Here is an 18,996-nt window from a genome sequence, read left to right as displayed (position 1 = left end):
TGCCAACGTAGCAGCAAAGGAGGTGGCCATAGTGATATTGGATAGGATAAAAATAGAGGAGGAATTTAAAAGGTTGGCAGTCCTCAAAATGGAAAAGTCATCCCATCCAAATGAAATACATCCTAAGTTACTGAGGAAATAAATGTGGCCACAATCCTCTTTAGATATGTGAACAGTGACAGAGGACTGGAGGATTGCAAATGTTACACCTATTTTTTTAAAAAACTGAGATGGTTGGTGAATGGGAAACTTTTAGAAACAATAAACCAGGACAAAATAAATTAGTATTTAGAAAAGTTTGGGCCAATAAATAAGTTAGCATGGATTTATTAGTCTTAAAAAAATCATTTTGTAATTTCTTGAGGTTAGTAGCCTGCTCTTAATTGTTAGTTGGTTATTTTATTTATGCGTTGATTGAATTTTTAGCACATTTAATTTGGATTGCTTCAATTATATAATTGGATAATTTGCACTTTAATGTGAATTCGCCCAAGAATTGTATTATCCAAGGAATTTTCTGTTATGAAAAATGGAAGTACCTGAAACCACATTTCCGCTTATTTCCAGTTTTTATTAAATCCTCCAGGCGTCTATATGCAGACTCAATTTTTTCTGCAGTTATATACACTCTGATTGCCTGCAATTAAAAAAAATCCACGCATATCAAAATGAAGGGGCGATGCTTTGCTGGAGCTTAAAAACATGTCTAAGGTGATGTGAGAGGTTTGGGGGGAATCGCGCGCGCGCGCTCCGGGAGCCTGGCGCGTTCACGTTGAATAATGCATGGGGCGCGCACCCCGGGGGCCGGACGCGATCCCGTTGAATGACGGAGGCGAACGCGGTGCCGCAGCGCCTGTGAGCGGCTGTCAGTGCGGATCAGATGGGAGCTGCACTGGGCGCTCTGCACCATGACACTCGGTAACCTTTCGCCCTCCGTCATCGCCGTTTCCATCCCCGCCACTTTATTCCGCCTGCGCCCGCTGGACAACTGAGAAGGCGCAGATGTCCCATTTGCTGCATGTCGCGGCCGGGGTGAAATGGACCAAGTCCAGGGCCACCCGGAGAGCCGTCTGCCTGCTCGTCGCCGCTTACGGTGTCAGGAGGTTGTATCCGCTCCTCTATCAGCAGCTCCACGGGAAACCGCAGCCTAAAACCCCGACACCCCGGCACACACGAAGCCACTGCCCTCCCAAGAAATCTCCAGCTGTCGACGCCGATTTTTGGCAGCAGCTCATTGGTCTGGGGAAAATCCTCTTCCCGAAGCTGGTCACCAAGGAGCTGGGCTTGCTCTGCCTGCACTCGGTGGCTTTGATTTCCAGGACGTTCCTCTCCATTTACGTGGCCGGGCTGGACGGGAAGATCGTGAAGACAATCGTCGAGAAGAAACCCAGGAGCTTTGTGCTGAAACTGGTCAAATGGCTTCTGGTGGCCATCCCGGCCACGTTTGTCAACAGCATGATCCGCTACCTGGAATGCAAGCTGGCTCTGGCATTTCGCACTCGGCTCGTAGATCACGCATATCAAACCTACTTCACCGATCAGACTTACTACAAGGTTAGCAACATGGACGGGAGGTTGGAGAACCCGGACCAGTCGCTGACAGAAGATATCATGATGTTCGCTCAGTCTATCGCACACTTGTATTCCAACCTGACCAAACCCATCTTGGACGTGATGCTGACTTCCTACACCCTGATCCAGACCGCGACTTCGCGAGGAGCAAACCCCACGGGACCCACGCTTTTAGCGGGGCTTGTCGTGTATGCAACAGCCAGGGTGTTACGAGCCTTCTCTCCAAGGTTTGGTAAGCTGGTGGCCGAAGAAGCCCAGAGGAAGGGATACTTGAGATACATCCATTCACGTATTATAGCCAATGCAGAAGAAATTGCTTTTTACAGGGGACACAGGGTAAGGACTTTCACAGTGAAACTGGAGCTCATTAAACTGATGGTTCAAAGGCTATCAGGACAATGAAAGATGGTACCACCGAAGCCATTAGCGTATTGTTTTAGACTCCACCTGACACCTTACAATTACTCTAATACCTTGAATCCAAAGATAAACGAGATAGTAAATAGATTATTTATGTTTTAGGAAAATCGATTCCTTTCTGTCCCTTTGTTGTAGTAATAGGTTTGATATGTTTTGCTGCAATTCCTGGTCCTGATAAAGATGCTGAATTGGTTTTGGTGCCTATTAAAGATTCATTAACTTTACTGAGAAGTAAATTTCACTAAAGGTGATAAGGTTTTATCTGTTGCTTAGGAATGTTGACAGCAGTCACCAGTGACTTTCATCTTCAAGTTATGAGCTTCACCTTCCTGTTGTAGTCACAAATTCAGTTTGTAATGTAGCCCAGAAGAAAGTTAGGACAGTAAAGATTTATAAAAACACATCTAGCTCTGTAGGCTTGTTTTGAATATTAAGTTGCCTCTTTTGAATTTGAGATTAGAATATAATTATGATTCTGCCAATGGCAGTCAACTTTGTGCATGTTGAAGAGGAAGGATTTTGCCACTTTGCATTGTACAGTCAGTGCTGCAGGGATTTGAGCAGGGTCAAGCTATATTTGTATTGCTGCAATGATGCAACCCAAACTTACCCCTTTCCACTCCTTTGAAGAACACCCTCAACTGAATCAGTGTGATGCAAAAGCAAAATACTGCAGGTACTGGAAACCTGAAATAAAAAGAGACAATGTTGGAAATATTTAGCAGGGTAGGCAGCATAGAAAGAGCAACAGAGTTAACGTTTCAGATTGATGACCTTTTGTCAGAACAGTTGCAGTGATATAGTTTCCAATACCAGATACAGCTGTAGCCTTTCCGAGTAACACTTTACATTTGGTTCAAAATTTACTGTCACTTTCTTATACTGTGGCCTTGAGCCCATTATTAATTTGATTGATGTAGGAAAAAAAGCACCATATTATCATCTGTGCTCCACACAAACGTGTATGTGCTTAGCTATTGGAGTCATATTTTACAGGATAGGCTGAGTAGATAGTGGCTACGTCTTTCTGTCTGACCTAGTTTTCCTAATCCAGAATCAGATGATTGGTTCACTCTCTTGTCCCACCAACTGAATCTTGAGACCAGCTGAATTGGTGATAATTTCCAAAATCTTTAAATATAGCACTTATTTTGATTGTAGGGGATACTAAGATGACTCAGTGAACTAGAATACTGGGTTTGAATCTTGCATAGACTGTCGGGCTGAATGGCAGAATCTAAATAAAGTGAATTTGGAAATTCTGAATCCAGTTCCTGTTCCAGGTGAGTATATAACATAAAACTGGTCATAATTGCGGACCATTTGGGAGTCTAACTCTGAGAAATCAGAAGGATAGCTAGTGTGGAAGTTAAAAATGCTACATTCATGCATGTGCTGAGGGCGATTGGAGTATAGGCATATTTCGATGTGGTCTAGACAGCTTTACATCAAACAAATGTTGTATCTGACTGAGAATATTTGACACAGATTCTAGGGTTTCAATTTTCTGTGGGCTTTGGAACCTTGTCGCCAGGATCATATGAGGTTCTGAGTCCATATTTGCCTATAGTGAGACCCGTGGTACAGTCTTCTGGGAGATGGCCTCCTAATTGACTGCAATCGCACTCACCGTCCAATGAAGGATGATGGGCTTCCAATGCTGCTGGCCCAATCAAAGCGCCAGTCGCTCTGGGATCTCAGCAGCCCAAACAGGTGGAAGCAACTTCGGAGTTGTGGTACAAATAAAACGTTATCAGGGCCAAAACTATTTGAATCCTCGGGGGAGAAACCTATCCGGCAGAGTTGTTTGGGTCGGACCTTTCCTGCCCAGGGCCATGTCGTTGGGGCAAATGGCCTCCCAAGCTCCCTCAATTGCATTGGCAGCCTCCACACACTGCAAAATACTGGTGAGGCTGCAAAAATGCCCCTAATTAGGGTCTTGGCAACATAACAAATAATTTGTTTCAGCCACCCCCAGGAAAGATCCCTGGTGGCGGGAATGCATCAGGGAGACATCCCAACATGGTTCCCTCCTATTTTCCCAGCCACCCCCCTGCCCCACCCCACCCTTGCCTCCAAACCCTTCCACCACAGGGCTGGGAAAATTCAGCCTTAGATGTCAGAGAGTTCTGTTATTGAATAGAAAGTTCATCCCAATTTCTTTTACTGCAACAATTCTATCTTCAGTTGCAATGCTACCAAATAAGACTTCAAACAGGTGACACAATTTATAGGGCTGGAGGCACAACTATGGCAGGAACAAACCTCTGCTGCATGCCCTGACCAAAGTAGTGAATTGCTATGAAAAGTTACTACGTAAAAACAGTAATATTCTTTCTTTAAATGATTGATATAGACCATAACAGTTTAGCACATTAGATTTTTCAGTCATTATTACTGCAGATCTCAAAGGGTAAGCAAATGTCACTTAATTAAACATTTCTACAGGTGTCATTCTAAATGAAAAAATGTTAACTTCACTTTTAGACTCTAATATTTCTCTCTTAAAATAAAAATAATACTGTAGATCCTAGAAATCCAAAACAAAAACGGAAAATGCTGGAACACAAGGTAGAGGTCAGTCAGCACCTTTTCTTTTCATTCTTTCAAGATGTAGCCACACTGGCAAGGCCAGCATTTATTTCCCATCTCTGGTGAGCCACGTCCTTGAACCGCTGTAGTCCTTGTGGTGAAGGTAGCCCCTTTAGAGTGCTGTGGAGGGAGTTCTAGGATTTTGACCCAACAACAATGAAGGAACTGCAGTATATTTCTAAGACAGGATAGTGTGTGACTTGGAGGGGAGTTTGGACGTGGTGGTGTTCCCATGGACCTTCTGCCCTCGTCCGAGGCAGTAGAGATGATTTGGGAGGTGCTGTTGAAGCCAAGGCAAATTGCTGCAGTGCATCTCGAATATGGTACACACTGAAGCCACGGTGTGCTATGGTGGAGGGACTGTTTAAGGTGGTACAAGGGGTGCCAATCAAGTGGGCTGGTTTGTCCTTGATGCTATCAAGCTTCTTGAGTGTCATTGAAGTTGCGCTCATCAAGCAAGTGGAGAGTATTTCATGACACTCCAGACTTAAGCCCTTTAGCTGGTGGAAAGGCTTTGGGGAGTTGGAAGATGAGTCATTCCATGCAGAACACCCAGCATCTGACCAGTTCATTGGTTGTCTGTGAAAAGCATAGATAAAGTAACATTTCAGGTGCATGCCCTTGTCAAAGCACTTTTTTTTTTCTGAACAACTGGAGTGCCAGCTTTACAAAAGCAGCAGGCACTGAATATGGTGGTGAGGCGGTGGGTGGTAGTGGTTGTGCATGTGGTAGTAAGAGGTGTTTAGAATATACTGTCAAGTAGTTGATGGCATCCTGTCCCATAGTCACTCGATGGGAATACAGAAGTCGGGTGAGGGCCTTGACCAGGTAGACAGAATATGAGATTAAGAGACAGATGCCTAAATGGAAGCAGGATAATTTTCTTGTTTTCTAGTTCCTGAGGAGTACGGAAGTGCTTCTGGGGCTGAGGTCAATACCATAGTCTTAGGGCCTGACTTTCCTTCTGGGCTTGGGAAACAAATGTCAAGTTTGTTTCCTGGACCTGGGGGAACCGTCATTTGGCTCTGATTTTCATGGAGGCAGTCAGTTAATTGGTTGCAGGACAGGTTGGGCTATTACTAAAGATGTTTTAGCAGAGTACTTAGAAAAATTCAGGGTAATCAGGCAGAGTCAACATGGTTTTGTGAAAAGAAAATCGTGTTTAACCAATTTGTTGGAGGTCTTTGAAGGTGTCATATGTGCTATGGATCAAGGGGAACTGGTGGATGTTGTGTACTTAGATTTCCAGAAGACATTTGATAAGGTGCCACTTCAAAGGTTATTACGGAAAATAGAAGCTCATGGTGTAGGAGGTAACATACTGGCATGGATAGAAGATTGGCTAGCTAACAGGAAACAGAGAGTAGGCATAAATATGTCTTTTTCTGGTCGGCAGGATGTAACAAGTGGTGTGCCACAGGGATGAGTGCTGGGGCCTCAACTTTTTACAATTAATATAAATGGCTTGGATGAAGGGACCGAAGGTATGGTTGCTAAATTTGCTGATGACGCAAAGATAGGTTGGTAGGAAAGTAAGCTGTGATTAGGACATAAGGAGGCTACAAAGGGATATAGATAAGTGAGTGGGTAAGGCTCTGTCAAATGGGGCATAATGTGGGCAAATGTGAAATTGTCCATTTTGCCAGGAAGAATGAAAAAGAAGCTTATTATTTAAATAATGAGAGATTTCAGAGCTCTGAGATTCAGGGGGATCTGGCTCTCCTAGTGCATGAATCTCAAAAGGCTAATATGCAGGTACAACAAGTAATTAGGAAAGCTAATAGAATGTTATTGTTTATTGTGAAGGGAATTGAATACACAAGTAGGGAGGTTATGCTTTAGTTGTGCAGGGTACTGGTGAGATCACATCTGGAGTACTGTATACAGTATCGGTCTCCTTATTCAAGGAATGGTGTGAATGTGTATCAAGCAGTTCATAGAAGCTTCAGAGAAGATACCAGGAATGGGTGGGCTGTCTTATGAGGAGAGGTTGGACAGGCTAGGTTTGTACCACTGGATATTAGAAGAGTAAGAGGTGACTTGATTGAAACATATAAGATCCTGAGGGGTTGTGGCAGGGTGGATATGGAGAGAATGTTTCCTTTTGTGGGAGAGTCTAGAACTAGGAGTCACTGTTTAAAAATAAGGGGTGACTCATTTAAGACAGTTGAGGAGAAATTCTTTCTCTCATAGGGTTGTGAGTCACTGGAACTCTTCCTCAAAATGCAGTGGAAGCAGAGTCTCTGAATATTTTTAAGGCAGAGCTAGATAGATTCTTGATAAGCAAGGAGGTGAAAGGGTACCAGGGGTAGGGGGAATGTGGGTTGAGGTTACAATTGGATCAGTCATGATCTTATTGATGATGGACCAGGCTCGAGGTGCCAAGTGATCTACTCCTGCTCCTAATTCGTAATGTTTATATGTTCCTTTCTATATCTTAGGAAGGATATACTTTGCTTTGGAGGTGCCACAGTGAAAATTCAGTAGATTGACTCCTGGGATAAAGGATTGTCCTATAGTGAGAGACTGAGTAAATTGAAACATTCATTGAAATATACAAAATTCTGCAAGAGCTTAATAGGCTGGATACTGAGAGGTTGGTTCCCCTGGCTGGGGAACACAGGTACAGCCTCAGGCAATCATTTAAAACTCGGATGTGGAGAAATTTCTTCACTCAAAGGGCTGACATTCTTTGGAATTCTCTATCCCAGATGGTTGTGGATGCTCTATCATTGAATATCTCTAAGGATGAGATAGACAGATTTTTAATCACTCAGAATCAAAAGGATATGGAGACTGGGTGGGAAAATACAATGATGATCATTTGAATGGAAGATGGCAGAGCAGAGTCGAGGGGCTGTGTGGTCCACTGCTGCTCCTATTTCTTATGTTCTTTCAAGGACATCCTCCACCGGCTCAGATGCAGTCGATGGGTCCTCACAAATGATTAAATAGGGTGACAAGGTGTGATGAGTACATGACAAGTGAGCAGGAGGAGGTGACAGAAGCAGAGGCAGCTGTGGGCAGTACCCCTCAGAGGATGGAGGACAGACACAACCTTGCTCAGCTGGCGCAGATACAGGATATCGAGTGTCACAAGAAAGGAGGCTCTGTTTAGATCAGATGCAACATATGTGCTCCCACATGTTGGATTTCTCTGAGGCAGTGCTGTGTCATGGGCTGAGAATGGTGGAGTCAATTCCACTGTTGTGAGCCATCATGGCTCAGGGCTTTGAATGCATGAGCTCCTCCAGTTGAGAAAAGTAGTCAATGGAGAACAATATGCACAACACATAGTGCTTAAAGGAACTCCACACTTATCTTCACTAAATGCATGCCACACACTTTAGCATGAACCAGTCAGTGGGGCTGATGGTACAGAGATGTTTGGAGTGGATGCCAGTTGCACCAGCCAAGGGTTGAAGCAGTCACCAAGTAGGACGAGGATGCCACCTCTCACAGGGTGCCATTATCAACATCGGTCTCTCTGACTGAGGGACCATCTGTGCAGCAGGCCCTTTGATGGAGGCTACCCCTGCAATGACACCAGTGCAGCAGCCTCTGGAAATATTTCCACTGCATCTTCACAATGAGATCGACAGCTGCATGCATCTCAGCTTCAAGCAGGCACAAGTGAGCACACTGCTTCCACATCATCCAAGGCCACAAGGGGAGCACTGCGTGGACGTGTCCAAGAGCAGCGGCCACTGCATTGGGCAGAACACTGAGTGGGTCACTGAAGTTTATTTCACCTGCAAATGTGCTCTTTCTTTATTTTTCAACACCATGTAATCATTGCCACATGATGTGAGCTTCCATTTTTTAATGATGAGACCTGACAAGAGGGATGAAGTGGTAAAGGAGAGTAATGGTCCTTGAATGGGGACAGTGAAACCTCTGGACAGATGTGCATCTTCATTGGTGGTAAGATTGGACCTGTTCCAAGGTTTTCAGTGGACATTTTATCACAGGCATCTCCAAAGTGAGTTCCAGACCATGCTGTCCCCCCGGGTCAGAGGCATTCCGCTGAAACAACCCAGGTCTGAAGATCGCTGACATTGATAGCATTCTGATGAGACCCTTGAGTGCTCCCTTTGCAGCTGTAGCATTTCTTTGTTCTGCATCTCCCTCTTCTTCCAAATCCTTCTCCTCTTCCTCACGATAAGCTGTGTCATTCCAGGGCCTCACCCTCTTCAAGATCTACTCCTTCCTGGAGTGCCATGATATGGAGAGTGCAGCAGCCTATCACAATTCACAAATCATTTGCAGGAGTGTACTGCAGGGCCAACTGGTCCAGCCTCTGGAACTGCATCTTTAGGAGCCCACCCAGTGCCCCGCTTGATAGTGGTCCCTGTGTGCAGGTGGTTTCAGTTGCAGTACTTCTGTGTCTCTGCCTCAGGATCCTTTTAAAGGGTGCATAGCTATCTCTTCAAGGGATAACCCTTCTCCGCCCTAGAATCCATGAAGTTTGGAGGGGTGGAATGAAGAGCTGTGGCACACTGGACTGCCGGCGGATGAAGATAGCAGTTTTGCAATGTTTGTGTTTGACACCATGAAATTCCAGTGCAATGGCAAACTGGTCAATTGTATTCTGTGTTATTTGTAACATGCTCTGTGGTATAAACTTAACCAGTGCTTACTTAAATGTATTCAACAATGTGAGCTGGGAGCTTGGATTTATTCGAGCAATTAATTGGATATGTGCAAAAGTCTGTATTTGAATTACAGCCAACTAGTGTAACAAAGTACTGCAAGTGTGCATGAATTTGGTAGCTGTCATCATGAAATTGGTAGCTAGGTATAACTGCACCCTAAACCATACAGTTCCTGCAGGAGCAATTGAAGTTTTCAATTTGTAGTACCCTGCTGCTGGAGCTGAAATTTAATGTATTGATACTGTAAGATTTAATTTTTGTCCATTAGCCCCCACATATTTTCACAACTGATCTCTGTTTGAATAAATACAAAAGTTTTTTAGGTGCTAAGCTGAGAAAAGTTAAGAACTGTCCCATGCATATACTTTAAGTTTAAAGTTTGATGTTAGGTAGGAGCAAGAATAGTTTAGACTGAAGCAAAGACCATCTGTCCTCGAAGTGAATTGGACTATTATTTGCTGATTTGCTTACTTCACATAAGAAATTTATACTTACAGAAGAAGAGAATAAAATTAATGTCACAGTGCAGGAGAAGGAGGAAAAGATATAAGATAGAATAAAAGAAATAGATAAAATGGAACTGCTAAATAGTTTGATAAAATACAAAGTTAAAAAGTCACCTGTCCAGATGGGGTGCTTTCTAGGTTGCTGAAAGAAGCAAGGATGGAGATAGCAGAAATTGACCACATCTGTCTATGTCTACCTTGGATATGGGAGTGGTGCCAGAAAACTGGGAGATTTTAAATGTTACACCCCTATACAAAAAAGGAGAGAGATAAATCAAGTAACTAAAGATAATCAGCCTAACATCAATGGCAGGAAAACTAATGGGGGAAGACCATTGCTAAGGACAAAGTTAATTGTCATTTGCAAAAGGATGGGCCAATAAGGCATAGTTGACAACAGTTTTTTTGAAGACAAATTGTGTTTGACTAACCCGATTGAGTTGTTTGTTGAACAACAGAGAAGGTTGATGATGATAGAACAGTACATGTGGTATCTGTGGACATGGCAGTGTTACAGACTTCGAATCCTGAACAAGGACTTTGTCATGGAACAAGATTGGTAGTTAGGAAGCTGTTTACTTTGATGATAGATGTTGAAATTGTAATATACAGATTTCAAGGAAATAGTGTCTATTCCTCCTTTAGTATTGAGGTAATCATATGTAAACCTGCTTTCTCAGTTTAGGACAAACAGTTCCCAATTTGACTTTCATATTCTGTGACTATAAAAAATGAAAGACTAGACTCTTGACAAAATTTGTATTTATATTCTTACTCCTGCTTTCACATAGACAGATTTATGTAGCTTTTTCCAGAGTGAGAAGTTTTGATTCTGTTAGTTTTTGGTGAAAGAATAAATAGAAATCCTATATTTAAAGAAGTATTGTTGCAATAAAGATATCAATTTGATCACAGATGTTTTGCTAGTGAGACATGTTAAGTTATTTGTGTCCATACAAAAATGTACAGCAGGGACTGAAGTTACTTAGGTATTGTTTAAAACCCTGGGAGATCTGCATCACGTATTAAGCAAGACAAATTTAGTAACACAGATATTAGTTTTGAGTTGTAAAGAAAAGATATAATCCATTTTTGATGTTGCTTTTCCAATTAAGGAATAGATTAAAATGTTTTAAAGTGGTCGTGATCCAAAATTCAGAAGAGTTGAAACCATAGTTATTTTCTTAAATTGTCAGCATTAAGCCTAGAATTTCACTCCCTGGTCAAGTAAGCAGAATTGGGAGAAGTTCCGGCTCCGCGAACCTGACCTTTAAAAATTGCTGCCAGGTGTTGTATCTTCAGACTCAGGGCACTGGCTACATTAGAAGTTGGGGCTGGTGATCTTGAAAGAAGTGAGAAGGCTGCCGGGTGCAGAGGCATGCTGGGCAGAAGGCCTGCCTCCATGCTGGAGCTCTGGCACTATGTCCAAAAATTTTAAATTTTTAAAAACCAGAAAACTTTCCTCTTGCCCTCACCCTTCAGACCCCTTCACGCCCCACAAACTCCCCATGCCTCATCCATGCCAACCCATACAACCTCATGCCATTGCACTCACCCCATGGCCTTTTATAGACTCGAGGCCAACCCATGCCTGCCCACCTACCACCTCTTGACCTTACATTGACCATGCCAACTCACCCAATATCCACCATGGGCAGACCTTAGGACCCATGCAAAAATAATGTTCTATAAAATAAAGTTCTAAGTGTCATCTGTAGACTTCACTATATTGATAAAAATACTCTTGATTCATAAAAACCCAATTACTACATTTACATTCCTAAAACTACATAACAAACATTTCATTCAAGTGCTTTAAAGCAACAAGCATTGGAATTCATAGTCCCACTTCAAAAAGTTTAGAACCATTGGTAGCTGTCAATCAAACTGTGAAATGGCAGTCACCCTATTGTAATAATGGATGGTTGTGAAATCACTCACGCAGCACTAATCCAGTAATAGAAGCCCTTGGGCTTATGTCAACAGACAAAGTGAACTGGCAAGCATTGTTTTTTTAACCATCCCAGGCATTTATTTCAAAGATTTGAAGGGCAGGATTTTTAAATGCCTTAAGAGCTTGACAGCTACCTTTGACAGGTGCTTTTGACAGGGTCTGTTGACAGTTCCTTTTGACACTTCTGAAAGGTCCTCTTAACAGTTCCTGTTGACACATTTGACAGGTCCTCTTGACAGGTGTTTTTGACAGTTTTAGCAGTTCATTTTAATAGTTGTGTTGACGACTATAATGAGCTTGACAGTTAATGAATTTATGCATTCTTTTACACACTTCAAAACCGACCCCCTCCAAAGAACACCCGAACTCCACCAAAGGACACTTGAGCTCCACAGAAGGGTAACTGACCTCCAAATGTGTCCCGAGACCAGATCCAGAGAGGTAACTCACTTCTCGCAAGGGGTATCCTGGCTATCCAAATAAATCCACTAAGTTTAGACCTGTTCTGCACGCTTTGGGTTTCACACTCCTGGGCTACTGACTTCAGTGGAGACAGCTGATGATTTAGACGGCCAGCTGCCTCCCTAAACCATGCATGCGCAAAGTGTGAACCACCCCATTCCTCCCCCATCAAAATGGGAAGTGCCATGTTTCGGGGTGAGACTTTTGACTTGCAGCCACTTTCACCATTTTTGCCACAACAAAGAGGCCCTCTGTCAAGGCAAAAATCTGGACCTTAGTTTTTAAACTTTACCTTAACTTGTGTGCTAAGACCTTATGGAAAAATAATTCTTCATGTTGCTGTTGACATTTATCTTTTCCATGTCTTGCACTCCAAGTTAAAACACAAAGTGCTCAAAACCCTCAGCAGGTTTAGCGGCGCTTGTGGAGAAAACAGAGTTAAAGTTTTTGAGTTGAAACTTCTGTTCTTCAAAGCTGAAGGAAGGTAGAAATCTGATGGGGTTTTATTCCATTGAAAGGAATGAGGAGGAGGAAGAATAAAATGGAAGGTCTGGGATAGGGTAGAGGTGGGAGAGATGAAAATGACGAAGATGTCATGGGACAAAGGCTACAAAGAGTGGTGATGATTTTAGTAATGGAACAATGCATTTGTCTGGAGAATGTGTGGGAATGGCAGAGTAATGAACAGCTCTGTCTGAGAACAAAGACATGAAAAACAAGATTAAGACCACACATTACAAGAAAACAGAATCAAAATGGAGAACGGATTTCATGGTCGGAAACTGTTGAACTCAGTGTTGAGTCCAGAAGGCTGTAAAGTGCCTAACTGGAAGATGAGGTACTGTTCCTTGAGCTTGCGTTGAGCTTCACTGGAACTGTGCAGCTGGCTGAGGACAGGAATGTGAGCGTGAGAGCAAGGTGGTGAATTAAAATGGCAAGCAACTGGAAGCTCAGGGTCATACTTGTGGGCTGAGTGGTGGTGTTCTGCAAAGTAGTTACCAAATCTGCATTTGGTCTTCTATTGTAGAGGAGACCACATTGTGAGCAATGCAAACTGCATACTAAATTGAAAGAAGTACAAGTAAATCATTGTTTCATTGGAAAGAGTGTTTGGGGCCTTGGATGGGGAGAGGAGAGGTGGTAAAAGGGCAAGTGTTACGCATCCTGCGATTGCATGGGAAAGTGATATGGGAAGAGGACGAGGTTGTTGGGGGTGAGGGGACGGTCCCTTCGGAATGCTGACAGGGAAGGGAGGGGAAGATGTGTTGGTGGTGGCATTAAGCTGGAGGTGGCGGAAATGAAGGAGGATGATCCTTGAATGTGGAGACTGGGGTGGAAAGTGAGGACAAGGCGAACCCTATTGAGGTTCTGAGAAGAAGGGGAAGGGGTTAGAGCAGAAGTGCAGGAAATGGGTCAGAGGGCCCTGTAAACCACAGTGGGGAAAATCCTTGGTTGAGGATGATTTTGCTTCTACAACTGGTAGAAATGTTCCATTAGTATGCTGCAGTTATATTTATTTTGTTTCATGTTATTGTTTCCAAAATTCAAGTCACTGTTCAAATCTCTAGCAACTCTACACATTAATGTATGTGTTTGAAATTTTACACAGATATCTTTCACTATTTTAAAATTAAGTTGCTAAATGTAATATTTATACTTTTGTTGTCTTCTATTTTGTTTTTTTAGGTGGAAATGAACCAGCTACAGAAAAGTTACAAGTCACTTGCTGCCCAGATGAATCTTATTTTATCCAAAAGACTTTGGTACATTATGTTGGAGCAGTTTCTAATGAAGTATGTGTGGAGTGGGAGTGGATTAGTGATGGTAGCAGTACCCATCATCACGGCAACAGGTTTTGCAGACAATGGTAATGAAGCAAATTTTCAGCAATCAATTAAAAACTTGGTTTGGTATTGAGCCCCGGGATGTTAGGACCTAGAAATTATATGGTTAGTTAATGATTTCTCATGCTATTATGGAAAAGCCCCAAGCAGAAAGTATCCCGCAATAACAAAAAAAGCATTTGGGCTACTGCCGTGTAGTTGCCAATTATTGAGAATACTAGTCCTGCTCCGTGTTAGTAGACGCAGAAGATTTATAAAAATACATCCCTAGTAGGAAAAGGTCAGAATTGTTCGAAGTCATGAATGTGCAGGGCTGGAAATGGAATTTAGCCATTAGGAGATCTGTTATATCGAGGATCTACGGCACAATTATTGCATTAGCCAGGTGTTGTAGTATTTGAGTCTCAGTGGAAATTTTATTAATTCTTGCTGATCTCTGCAACATCCAACAATGCCAGCTTCCTCAGGAAAATATGTTTTATGCACCCCACTATGTTTTATATCCATTGAACTCAAACCTTGCCAGTTTAAACAGGTTGGCACAATCAACTGACTACAGTCTCAGTATACCTCTGCTTCTTTAAAAAATGTTTTTTTATGTGCCAATGCTACTTTCATTGCTTCTTCCAAGTGGTGTTCAACATGGAAGAGCACTGATTCCTCAGCCGAGCAAGGGCAGTAGGTGGTAATGAACAGAAGGCTTCCTTGCCCATTTTTGATCTAATGCCATTTAACTTCATGGAGTCAAGAGTCAATGTCCCGGATTCCCAGGGTCACACCCTCTAATGGTACCCCACCATTTCCAGTCGTCTATCCTGCTGGTGGGTAGGGAAATGCCCAGGGACGGTGATGGAGCAGCCTGAGATGTTGGTTGAAAGTTATGACTCCGAGAGTATGACTGTGTCATTCTGTGGGACAGCTGTTCCACTTTTGACACTAGTCCCCAGGTGTTAGTGAAGAGGACTTTGCAACATTCAAATCTGATGCCAAGTAATCTGTCAAGTTTTTTTTTTACGCATCGAGACAGAGATAACAAAGAACGATGTTACACTAAACCAAATTAAGGATTAATGTTCAATTTCTCAACTCCTTGTCCTTGAATTTTATAGTTTCCTTTAAAAATATAATGTTTTAATACATTTAGTATAACTAGAGTTGCTGGTTTATTTTATTTCCTGTTTCTGATGTTTATACTTGGGCTAATTAAAATCTTTGTCTTTCAGTTTTATTCTATTTGAATAATGTACAATTTAATTAAGTTAATCAAGCATCAGCCGTGACTTAGTGGGTAGCACTCTCATCTCTTGGATCATAAGATTCTGGGTTCAAGTCCCATTCCACGGGCAGGATTTTCCCCCTGTTGGGGGTGAAGTTGAAGGCTGGGCGTGCACAGGCGCGCTTCCAATCGGTGCTCCCGATTGGGGTGGTGGGTGGGTGGGGGGGGGGGTGGGGGGGAGAGATGGTGTTTGGTTTGGGGGGGGGGGGGGGAATGGTGTGGGGGGGGGAATGGTGGGGGGGGTGGCGGGGATGGTGTGGGGGGGGAATGGTGGGGGGGGGGGCGGGGATGGTGTTGGGGGGGGATGGTGTGGGGGGGGATGGTGGGGGGGATGGTGTGGGGGGTGGGGTGGGGGGGCTGGGGTGGGGGAATGGTGGGGGGGGGATGGTGTGGGGGGTGGGGTGGGGGGGATGGTGTGGGGGGGATGGGGGGGGTGGGGGGGATGGTGGGGGGGTAGATGGGGTGGGGGGGATGGGGGGGTGGTGTGGGGGGGGTGGGGGGGATGTTGGGGGGGGAGATGGGGTGGGGGGGATGGGGGGGTGGGGTGGGGCGGTGGGGGGGTGGGGGGGGTGGGGGGGATTGGGGGGTGGGGTGGGGCGGTGGGGGGGTGGGGGGGATGGGGGTTGGGGTGGGGCGGTGGGGGGGGTGGGGTGGTGGGGTGGGGGTGGTGGGGTGGGGGGGGTGATGGGGTGGGGTGGGGCGGTGGGGGGGGTGGGGTGGTGGGGTGGGGGTGGTGGGGTGGGGGGGGTGATGGGGTGGGGGGTGGGGTGGGGGGGGATGGGGTGGTGGGGTGATGGGGTGGGGGGGGATGGGGTGGTGGGGTGGGGGGGTGGTGGGGTGATGGGGTGGGGAAGTGGGGGGGGTGGGGTGGGGAAGTGGGGGGGGTGGGGTGGGGGGGGATGGGGTGGGGAAGTGGGGGAGGTGGGGTGGGGGTGTGGGGGGGGATGAGGTGGTGGGGTGGGGGGAGATGGGGTGGGGGGGTGGGGGTGTGGGGTGTGGGGGTGGATGGGGTGGGGGGGTGGGGGGATGGGGTGGGGGGGTGGGGGGGGATGGGGTGGGGGGATGGGGTGGCGGGGGGGGGGTGGGGGGGGTGGTGGGGATGGGGGGGGGCGCATGGCGCCATTTTATGTGTGCAGGCCAATTAAGGCCTGCCCAATGTGACGTCTGCATGGAAACGCTATATGCTTCCTGTGCAGGCGGGGGGAATCCCAAAATCGAGAGTGCGCTCTTTCGCACATGCGTACGAAAGAACGCACTCATCTCCCTGAGGCTAAGTGCTGCCTCAGGGAGATCAGCTCTAAATGTAAAAAAGCTCAAAATAGAAAAACAAAATTTTCCTAACATGTCCCGTCATGTGACACTATCACATGAGTTGGGACATGTCCATAAATTTTACAAAAACTTTATTAAAATTTTTAAAAACGTACATGAAACCTCATCCTGCCCGTGGATGAGGTTTCATGCTTTTTCTAATTCGTGCTGGGGCTCCTGACCTGCCCGCCAACCTTAAGGTTGGACGGGCAGGTCCTTTAACTTCTTAATTGACTCTGTCAATGACCTCAATAGGTCATTGACAGGTCGGCGGGCGGGCAGCTGATTTTGCTGCGCCACCGCCTACCTGAAAATTTAAATGGGGCGCGGTGACGTTGGGAGTTCCGCCCGACATCACTGCATGTCATTTGATGCATCGGCAAGCGGGCCCCACCCCCACTCACTGATGCGTAAAATCCTGCCCCAGGGCTTGAACACAAAAATCAAGGTTGACATTCAAGTGCAGGACTATAGGAGTGCTGCAATGTCAAAGGTGCCATGTTTCAAAGGAGACATTAAATCAAGGCTCTGTCTGATCTCTCATGTGGATATAAAAGATCCCATTGAACTATTTTAAAGAGGAGTGGGGGAGATATCCCCAGTGTTCTGGTCAATATTTATCCCTCAAATGACATCACAAAAAACAGACCATCTGGTCATTATCACATTGCTATTTGTAGGAGCTTGCTGTATGTAAATTGGCTGTGTTTCCTGCATTACAAGTGACTACACTTCCTATACTTTAAGATATTTGATGGTCATGAAAGAAGCTATATAAATGTAAGCCTTTCATTTATTTACTCCTCCAGTGTTCACCTAATCATAAAGAATAATTCAGCAAGAGCTCATTTTTCATGTCACAGTTGATTATTTCATATTATGAGTTTATCACTACAGCAGTGCATTTTAAGAGATTCTGTAACATCATGGTTTATTTGTCTCTAATGTAACAACTCTAATCAAGTGCTCAAGTCAAGCAATATTAATGTTTTATAAGCATCAAGGTTTTGAATATGACAATATTTTGCCTTAGTTGGTTTCTAATTCATGTAGAACTCTAGCTTGCGTGAAAGGTCAGTGTTCTTGCAACGTAGAGAATGAAGTTTCCCATCCATTTTTGTCTACATGCAGTCCCTCACTGTCCTCCTGCCTTCCTCACTCACCGTGAGGATCTCTTTCAAAATTGTGAAAGATTGGAGCAAAACTTGCAGGAACTTCCCCTCTATTCTCGTGGAGAAATTGTATTTTTCTGTTCTTGTAATTCTCCTTCAGAGACAAAGGCCGGAATTTTCCAGTCCCCTGCCCGCTGTGGCGGGCTCCCCCACGCCAGGGCCAGTGAGCCATTAAAATCTCAATTCACATTAGTGGGATCCTGCTGGCGTAAGGGGCTGGAAAATTCCAACCAAACGTTCTTCTTCCCCCCTTCCCCAGTTTAGAGGTACCCTTTTCACCTACTGCCCCTCAACCCCTTCCTCCTAAATTCAACTTATTGAGGTATAGTTGTTTTTCATTCAAAGAGGCGCTGTTAGCTTGAAGAGAGCCTCTGAAGCCGAGCTGGCAGCTTTCCTGCCTCTGAGCCAGACGTCTCCGGGTTCAAGCCCTACTCCAGGACATGAAGTTGGCCACAGAAGAAACATTCACGACAGGTTGTTTATAGCCTGTGAATCCTTCCACTGCTCCACACTATTCTCCTAGGGAGAAAAGAGTGTAAAGGCATGAAAACAAACAAACTGTTATCTTACAGTGCCCCATGGCCAGCACCCCCCACCACCCTAACTTCTCATTCCCGGAAATACTCTTTCTATCACCACACCAATATGGCTCTTACCTCAACTTCTGCTTTCTATTTGATACCGTACATCAGGATTCAACTCTGTTGCTACAATGTTGGAATTCACAAGCAAAGCAACATTTGATAGGGGTTTCAAGGTGTGCCCTGGAAGGCAAGGACATGAAAGAGGACACATTTTAATGGATGAAGTGGCCCCTCTTGCAGTTGCTTATTACAATGAAAGCAAGCATACATTTGTGGTTTAATGCTTCCTGATCTGGAAGCAAGGCCACTATTTGTGCAGCCTGCATCTAAAATTCTAAAATATTGTTCACATTAATATTTGCTTTCTAACCAAAAAGCAATCATTCATGAATCATGCTAATTTTTTATCCTTCAAGTCTTTTTACTTACTACTTCAAATATACAAGCATTTATAGTCGCTTTGGTTACATTTGCACTGAGACTAATGGCTGCAGTTTGAATTCCAGCCAATTGGAGCTGTTCACATTCTTTGACTTTTGTCTTGTTGGAACTTTAACTATCTCTTTTGGAGAGAGTTCTGTGTTTGCCTAGATACATGCTTGTACAGAGTTAGAAACAGATGGTTGAACTTTCACTTTCAGACACGGT

General features: G+C 44.5%; 1 protein-coding gene across 2 annotated transcripts in view; it reads left to right on the top strand.

Annotated features, from left to right (window-relative positions):
- Positions 1-763: 763 nt before the first annotated feature.
- Positions 764-18,996, top strand: part of LOC121286463 (ATP-binding cassette sub-family D member 2-like) — a 147,156-nt gene continuing 128,923 nt past the window's right edge. Inside the window, exons 1-2 of one of the 2 annotated variants that reach the window (XM_041203588.1) lie at positions 764-1,908; positions 13,848-14,028. In XM_041203588.1, coding sequence (XP_041059522.1) covers positions 1,003-1,908; positions 13,848-14,028 — 1,087 coding nt within the window. In that variant the 5' untranslated portion in view covers positions 764-1,002. Of the gene's footprint in view, positions 1,909-13,847; positions 14,067-18,996 lie in introns of both variants that reach the window. The other variant, XM_041203589.1, reaches the window with a different exon arrangement.

Source organism: Carcharodon carcharias, chromosome 13 (genome assembly GCF_017639515.1).
Source record: "Carcharodon carcharias isolate sCarCar2 chromosome 13, sCarCar2.pri, whole genome shotgun sequence".
Taxonomy (NCBI): Eukaryota; Metazoa; Chordata; class Chondrichthyes; order Lamniformes; family Lamnidae; genus Carcharodon; species Carcharodon carcharias.
Note: the sequence above shows the minus strand (reverse complement) of the source record. Positions and strands in the feature narration are given on the sequence as shown.